A 10,003-nucleotide genomic window follows, 5' to 3' on the forward strand; every position below is an offset into this window, starting at 1 on the left:
AATTTTAAATTTTATTTTTATATTTATATTTATTTTTATATTTATTTTTATATAAATATAAAAAAAAAAAAAAAAAAAAAAAAAAAAAAAAAAAAAAAAAAAAATAAAAAATTTTTTTTTTTTTTTTTTTTTTTTTTTTTTTTTTTTTTTTTTTTTTTTATTTTATATTTAAATTTATTTAATTTTAAACATATTTTATTTATTATCTATATTATATCTATATTTATATTTATATTATTTAATTTTCTCTATTTATATTTAATCTAAAATCATATTTTTTAAATATTTTTTTATATTTATTATATCTAATTAATTTATATCTATATTTTTTATTTTTATATTTATTTATATTTACATATATTTATATTATCTTTAATATTATATTTTTTTTTTTTTTTTCTTTTTTTTTCCTTTTTTCTTTCTTCTTCTTCCCCTTTTTTTTTTCCTTTTTTCTAATATTTTTTACCCCGGGGTCCATTAATTAATTTTTTTTCTTTTTTCTTTTTTTTTTCACCCCTTTTTCCTTTCCCGGGGTCCCTTTCCTTTTCTTCTTCTTTCTCAGGGTTCCAAATGTTGGCGGTTGCCGATGGTGAACAAGTATGTTTTGCCAAAGTGTAGTATGATCAGAGATCCTTGAAAGGATCCTCATTTTCCAGGTTCGTTTACCTTATTAGTAATCACTACTCTCATCGCGCCGGCATGATTGTTTGCATGGATGCACCTACGCACTCCTGCGCGTTTGGTGTAATGTATATGTTTTTAAAAATTTTAAATATTATATATTATATAATAAATTAATTAAATAAAAATTTTAAAAATATATTATATATATGATATTAATGTTATTATTATATTTTATTAATATATATGAAAATAATATATAATATAAAATATATATTATTATATGTGTGTGTTTTGTGTTGTGTGTGTTGTGTGTTTGTTGTTGTGGTTGTGTGTGGTGTGTGTATTGTTGTGTGTGTGTGTTGTTGTGTGTGTGTTTTTGCGTGTGTGTGTAATCTTTCTTGTGTAATTGTTGAGTCTGTGCTTCTGTGTTGTGTTGATTGTAATCTGTGTTTCTGTGTGCGTTTATGTATGCTGTGTAACCCAAATTTTTCTATGAAATAAGTCTATTTTATATTTTAAAATTCTGTGTTTTGTGAAAGTCTGTGTTGTGTGTTTGGGGTGATTTGTGTTGGGGGGTTTTGTCTATGTTTTTTTTTTTGGTTTTTGCGTTTTGAAGTATTTTGTGTGCTTTGTGTTTTTGTGTGTGTGTAGTCGTATTGTATGTTTGTGTTTGGGTGTGTAATTTCCCTGTGTGTGACTGTAGTCTGTTATTATCATTATTGTTTTCAATACTACAAAGAATAATATCACATCTCATCATTCATAATAGTGTCATATTGTTAGTCGTTATTATTGTTATTACTATTATTGCCATCATCATATATATTAACATTTCTATTGTTGTTATCATTAATTTATCATTATCGATATTAATAAATTTCTTTTCCTTTATCGACAATTAATTTCTATGTTACTTTAATGAGGTTTTAAAGATGACACTCTAGCGTCGAATCTTGGAAAATTGTTATTTTCTCTCTCTAAATGAACTCTAGCGTCAGCAATATTGGAGATATGGTTTTTCTCTCTAGCCATCGTACGAGTTAGCTTCTCCTCGCTCTAGCTTCATGGTATTTGCGGCCTCATAATCGGCTAATAATTCATAAATATCAATTGTATATGTATTATATATATATATAATATATTTTATATATATATATATATTTTTATATATATATTTAAAAATATATATATGTATATAAATATTTATATATATATTATTATACACACACACCAACACACACACACTGACGCACACAAAACATAAAAAAACACAGACACACACACACAAACACACACACAAAAACACACAACACCACAAAAAAAGAATTTGATATATATATATATTATATTTATATATATAATATATATATAATATTATATATATATATATATATTATTTATATATTATAATATTTATTGTATATATTATTATATATATATATATTATATATGTTTTTTTTGTTTTGGTTTTGTTTAAAACATATATCTTAAAGATACATTAAATTAGCTTTTATATTTTTATGGATATAAACCAAACAATAGTTTCAATATACAACATAGGAAAGTGCTAACAGCCGCAAAAACTGCCCCCAAAAAAGAAAAATATAGGGTACAAAATTAAGATAATTTTTCAAAAATTTTTTCTATCAAATCAAAAAGGGGTTTCAAAAGATACTTTCTTGCTTTTTATTTCCAAAAAATTTTTTTTAACAGTCCATTTAAAAACTCTAAGGATATACGATCCCTTACGTCTTTAAAAGAAACCCACTTTGCCACTTGTGTGGGGTTTGGTGTGTGCGTGTATGTGTGTCGTTTGTGTGTGTGTGTGCATGTTTGTATTACTACATACATATACACATTTTGATATATACACATATATGTATAAAATATATTATAATTTTTATAAAAATTTTATTTTTTAATACTATCTATCTGTTTTATCTATCTATCTATCTATCTATTATCTATATTAATTTTAAAATTTGCATCTATATACTTTTATATAATTTCAAAAAATTTTTTATGAGTATTTTTTATATTAAATAACATGTGTATAAATTTCATATGTATATATCCATATATATAATTTTTATAATTTATATATATTATTATATATATAGAAAATATACATATAAATATAAAAATTTTTAAGATATAAAAATTATTAAAATTATTTTAAAAAAAAAAAATATCTATTAATTATTATATATTATATATATATAATATATATTTTTAAAATTTATATTACATATATTTTATCCCCTTATATAGAATATAATATATATGTAATAAAATACACAACACCCACACACACACACAAAAACCCCCAAAACCCCCAAAAAAAAAAAATATTATATATAATAATATATATATATATTATAATATATATATATATATATAATATATATATATATATATATGTTGTGTGGGTGTGTGTGTGGTGTGTGTGTGTGGGGGTTTGTGGTGTGTTGTGTGGTGTTTGGTGTGTAATTTTATTCATATATATTATATATATATATATATAATATAATATTAGAATAATAATAATAATAGATAAAAATAATTTGTATATGTGGGGGTATATATATATTATATATATATATAATATTAATATATATATATTTATAAAAATTTTGGTTTTGTGTGTTGTATATATATATATTAATATATATATATATATATATTTAAATATTATTTTATATAATTTTGTTATTTAATATATAAATTATATATATTATTTTATAAAATATATATATCATATTATAATATATATATATATTTTAATATTTATTTAATATATTATTCTATATATATATTTTTTAAAATTTTTAAAAATTATAAATATTAATATATTATATATATTATATATATATATCTTTAATATATAATATATATAATATATATTGTGTGTATGTTTGGCGTGTGCAAATATATAGTTTTTTCGTATTATAAAAATTTAAATTATATAAAATTATATTATATATATATATTTATAATATATATTTGTGTGTGTGTGTGGTGTGTGTTTTGTGGTGTGTGTTGTTTGTTGTTGGTGGTGTGTGGTTTTAAAACACCCACCCCCCACACAACCCAAAAAAAAAAAATATAAAATTTATTTTATATATATATATATATTTATAATATATTAACTAGGAGAAAATGGTAAAAATAGGTAATATGGGGGGGGAAAATGGAATGTTTTGGGGGATATGTAAAATAGGTTTTAAAAGGCTAGAACAATTAGATAAAGGAGAGTATATTGTGAGGAAGGAAAAAATAACACTTTATGGGAAAACCCCCAAAAAAGATCATTGTAAAATTTTTAGAGTGAGCTGTAAAACCCCACACACAGGAAAAAACCATACAGCTTAGATTTGAAACAAAGCCTTCTGGAAAAAACTTTTTTTATGAGCCCATATGAAATGAAAAGGAAACCCCATAATCGGGGAATTTTGCAAAAACGCCGCCAAAAAGGAAATTTCATCTCGTGAAATTTAAAGTCGGAAAAGAAACCCAAAATTAATAATGGAACGGGAAGGTGTTGAATTTAAAGATGATGTCGGGATGGAGTATGAGGAGACATTGATCTGACAAGAGATCCTGGAACTAGGTGGGAGGGTAAGGGTAGGGGAAGGGAAAGGGGTAGTGATACACGGAGGAGCAGGTTTTTTTTTTTAGAAGAAAGGGAAAAAGGTAGGGGGATCTTGAGGAGGGGAGAATGGGTAGGGAAAAAAAACATTTAATGTAAGGTTTTGGGCAAGGGGGGGAGTGTAGATGAGGTGTGGGGCATTTCATATATTTATATAATAATAATATATAATATTTTATTATATATATTAAAAATATATATAATATATTTTTTGTATTTGTATTTATTTTTTATATATTAAAAATATAATATAATATATAATATATATTTTTATATATTATATATATATATATATAATATATGACTATTTTAATATATATAATATTATTATTATATATATATAATATTATATATATATATTTTTTTATTGTGTGGTTTTGTTGGTGTGTGGGGTTTTGTTTGTTGTGTGTGTGTGGCGCGCGCGCGTGTGTGTTGTGTGGTGTATACATATAAATAAATTTTTTATTTTATATATTATATTATATATAATATATTTTTATATTTTAATTTAATTTTATATGTTATATAATATAATTATATACATATATTTATTATTATATTATTTATATATTATTTATTAATATATTATTATATTAAAATATTTGGGGTGTGGGGTGTGTGTGTGGTGTTTTGTGTGTGTTGTGTGTGGGTTTTATAGGTATTATTTTATATCTATATTATATATTTTTTATTTTATAAATAGTATATATTTATTCTTAAAAATATTATCTATTTATAATATAATTATTATTCTTAAATTTTATATTAAACTATATTTTTAATAAATTTTTTTATATAATTTTATTTATATATAAATTTTATTTTAAAATTATATTTATATTACATTTATTATTAAGTTATCCAAAAAGTGAAATACTGCGTCTTTTTTTATCTTCCCCCATTTGCTTTCCGAGGTTGCCATCTATTTTGCATTTTTTTTTCTTCTTAAAAATCACTTGCTTTTACATTCCCCCAAAAATGTTAACGTAGTTGTTATTCTATTTCCTTTTACTGGAAATTTAGGTTTTTATATTTTTCGCTTTCCTTCGGGCGCGATGAGTTTTCCTCCCGACTGGTCCTTTGGCACTACCCACGGGCGAGAAAATTTAGCACGGAGGGGTATCCAAAAAGGGGGTTTTTCCCCAATATATTTCTGAAGATCTTGTGAAATTAAAGGGTCAGAAAATTTTATTATTTAGATAAGGAGAGAGATGAAGTGGGCGACTGAAAGTGACCCATGAACGTTTTTTCTTTTATAATCTTCATGCTAAACATGAACAAATGGAAAAAAATTTTATAACTTTTTCGATCGTGATGACATGTTTAAAAGCCCCTAAAACGGAATTATGGGGAAATCGTTCAACAGATGGGGACAAACCCGATAAATCGTAAAGACGATACCAAAAAATATCAAATTCATTAAAATCACACAAAGGAGAAGCCATACAGCTGTGGATTTGCAAAAGGCCTCATATCCGAAACCATACTAGTTTAGAGGCATATTCCTAAATACATACAAATGAGAAACCATACAGTTGTGAGATTTGTAACAAGGCCTTCTCGGAGAAAAGTAAAGTAGTGAGGCATATGAGAATACATACAAAGGAGAAACCATACTGCCGTGAATTTTGCAATAAGGCCTTCGTAACCAAATCCAGTCTAGTAAGGCATATCCGAATGCTACACATAAGAGCCGTACAGTTGTGAGATTTATAATGATCTTTCCTCACGGAAGGTTTACTCTAGTGTGAGCCACGTGAGAATGCATACAAAGAAAGGCCATACGATGTAAAATCTGCATAAGCCTTCTCAAGCAATTTCATCTAGTTCGCCATTTGGAGGGTAATGCAAAGGAGAAGACATACAGCTGTGAGCTTTTGTAACAAGCCATCTCGAAGAAATCTACTCTAGTGAGTCATATGAGAGGTACTACAAATGAGAAGCGATACAGCTGTGAGAATTTGCAATAAGGCCTTCTAGTCAAGAGCATCGAGTAAGGCAATATTCGAACACATACAAATGAGAAGCCGTATAGTTGTGAGATTTGCAACAAGGCGTTCTCAAGGAAATTTCATCTAGTGTGCCATGTGAGAGTCCACACAAAGGAGAAACCATACAGCTGTGAGATTTGTAAGAAAGCCTTCTCGAAGAAATCTAATCTAGTGTTCCATATGAGAATACGGTTCATATATATGTTTATACCTAGATATCAATATATATATCTATATCTATGTCTATCTATGCAACTATCTATTCATCTATATATATATATATATATATATATATATATATATATATTATATATATATATATATAGATATAATATGCATCCATATTTACACACAAACCACACACGCACAGAAGCACCCACAACACACACCCCACATATATATATATATATATATTATATATATATATATATATATATATATATATATATATATGCATATATATATATTATAGATATTTAATATGTATGTATATATATATATCTAATATATATGTATATATATATATATTATTTGATAGATAGATGATAGATACATATATATGCCATATATATCTATATATATATATATATATATATATTATATAAAATAAAAATCTATATAGTATAATATATATATATCTTATGTATAATATATATAGATGTGTGTGTGTGTGTGTGTGTGTCCTGTGTTGTGTGTGTGTGTGTTGGGTATACTAATATTATTATAATATCTATCGTATATATATAATATATATAATATCATATATATATATATATATATATAGCTGATATAGTATCTATATATATATATATATATATATATATAATATATTATATAGAATATATATATATATATATATATATATATATCGTATTTTATATATATATATATATATATATATATATATATCTCTATATAAACATATATATACATATATATCTATAGAATATATAATCTCTATATGCTATATATAATATCACAATTATGTATATATATATCCTCACTCTATCTCTCTATACATATATATCATATATTCTGTATATATAAATATATGGTCTCTCTACATCTATCTATTATATATCTCTATCTATCTCTCTATATATCTCTCTATAGCTATCATATGTCACTATAGCTGTATATTTGTATATAAATTATATATAGTCTATATATATATATATATATAGATATATATTATATATCTACTGTATATATATCTATATATCTCTATAATATCTCGCTTATATATAGAGCATATATATATCAGATATTATATCTTGTGGAGTGTGGTCTGGAATCCATAAATGAGGGCGACACACTGGCCGTTGCACTCGCATTTAACTTGTATTGCACCACGTTCTTCCCTGCCGGGAACTACTATAGTTATACCCGTTGCCCGTTTTATATTGCTTCTCGTTTTAATTATATATATATATATATATATATATATACTATAATAGTATATATATATATATATATATATATCTATATATCATATATATATATATATATATATATATATATATATATATATATATATATATTTATATATCTATATAATATATATATATATAATATACATATATATATATATATATTTATATATATATTATATATATATATATATATATTATGTGTTGTGGTGTGTGTTGTGTGTGTTTGTGTGTGTGTGTGTGGTTGTGTGTGTGGGTGTGTGTGTGTGGGTGTGTATATATGTGTATATATATATAATATATAATATATATATATATAGATATATAATCTATATATATTATATATATATTTATTTATACACACACACACACCACACACACACCCACACACACAAACCATATTATATATATATATATTATATATATTTATATAGATATATAATTATATATATATATATATATATATATATAATATATTCTATATATATATATAATATATAATCTGTCTATTATCTATATATATATATACTACTATATAATATATATATATAGCTATATATATATATAATCTATATATATATATATATATATGTATATATATGTTATTTGTATATAATTATATATAGTAAATGTATCTTATATCTATATATATATCTATATATATATATTATATTTTGAGTGTGGTCTGGACTCCAGAGATGAGGGCGACACACTCCAGTTGCACGCGCATTTAACTTTGTATGGCACTACGTTCTTCCCTGCGCTGGACGGCTATAGTTATCCCGTTGCCCGTTTGATATTGCTCCTCGTTTTAATTATCTTAATTACTCTTGTGTTAATCTATAACAGTTCTGTTTTGTATATTACATTTAATTAGTGTTTTAACTCTTGCGTTTTTATCGTTCAGCCATTGTCCTTTTATTGTAATTTTAACTTATTTCGCGGTTGTCAGTGGCAGACACGTCATTCTGTCCCCTTATTTTGTATTTTCATGATGTCTTTCTTATTGTGTATATTTTATTGCCTATTATTTTTATCACATATTTCATTTTATTTATATTTCATTGTAATTCAATTTGAGAAATGATTCGTTTTTTTTATGACGTCACGAGTCCATGACAGCCCGCGACCCATGACAATAAACAGTGTCAACTGGAATTCTATTTCTTTTGGATACCCTCTTTTCTGCTGAAACATCACCAAAGATTGTACCAGCCCCTTTTCGTTACTTGCCTAGGTTGTATTTGTACTGGATGTATAAGTATCTAATCAATAAGGCATTAGTTACATATATATTACGTTTTCAGTATGACCGTATTGAATGTTTGTCACGATTTACATGCTGAGCCTCTTCAAGGACGTATTTTAAGCACTGCTAGGTTTATTTCACTTTTATTATCTCTTTTAATGAAGATTCCAGTAAGTTTTGTGTTGTTTTAACTAATGCCCATTATTTTACCTTATTTATTGCTTTTACATATCCTTTTACATATGTTTTATCTCATTCACCTCCGCTTTTACTGTTTTATTGCTATTACTTCTGCTTTTACTCAATCTCTATTTTACGATCTCAGTTAAGTTTTAGTCTGTTTTTCAACTATTGCTTACCTGCCATCGTGCTTTAGAGTTGTTTTATCTTCGCTTTTACTATTTTAGCTGCTTTTACTTGATCTTGCGTTTTACTTCACTACTACTCCTGCTTCTACTACTACTACTACTCTGCTGCTTCTACCACTACTACTATTTTACTACTACTCCTGCTTCTACTACTACTACTACTACTATTACTACACCCTACTCCTGTTTCTACCACTATTACTACTATGACTACTGCTGCTCTTATCTCTCCGCTTACCACTACTACCTGTTTCTTTTATGTTTGAAAAGGACTCTAACTGTTTTCAAGCACTGCCCGGTAAATAAGATCTGTGGAAGCAATAGGCAATCTATTTCCGCAGGACCTGGAAGTTTGGCATTCCCTTTCGGCTTCCAGTTGACTTCTTTCTTTCCTCACGAGGAGTGAAGGACCCCCCTTTTGTCTCTTCATACTTGGTCCCTAAGCCTCTTTGCCTCACAGAATTCGGGCTCCTCTCACAGATGACATCTGCCTTAAGTAGATTTAACCTTACAAAATATATATAGAATATATAATATATATATATATATATATATTTTTATATAATATATATATATATATATATATATAATATATATTTAAAAGGAAAAAAAATATAAAATTTAATATATTATATATATATATTTAAAAATATATTTTATTAATATATATATTATATATATATATATAAAAT

The 10,003-nt window shown here is 24.8% G+C and overlaps 1 protein-coding gene across 1 annotated transcript; it reads left to right on the forward strand.

Annotated features, from left to right (window-relative positions):
* Window positions 1–656: 656 nt before the first annotated feature.
* On the forward strand, window positions 657–9,811 carry LOC119569581 (zinc finger protein 570-like; the record flags this gene model as incomplete). The annotated part of the gene is made up of 4 exons (XM_037917669.1): window positions 657–737; window positions 5,809–5,968; window positions 6,301–6,455; window positions 9,772–9,811. Coding segments are annotated over 4 exons (436 nt in total), but the record flags the coding sequence as incomplete, so codon positions are not given.
* Window positions 9,812–10,003: the final 192 nt, after the last annotated feature.

The sequence above is a fragment of the Penaeus monodon genome, unplaced genomic scaffold (genome assembly GCF_015228065.2).
Source record: "Penaeus monodon isolate SGIC_2016 unplaced genomic scaffold, NSTDA_Pmon_1 PmonScaffold_1673, whole genome shotgun sequence".
In the NCBI taxonomy this organism is placed as follows: domain Eukaryota; kingdom Metazoa; phylum Arthropoda; class Malacostraca; order Decapoda; family Penaeidae; genus Penaeus; species Penaeus monodon.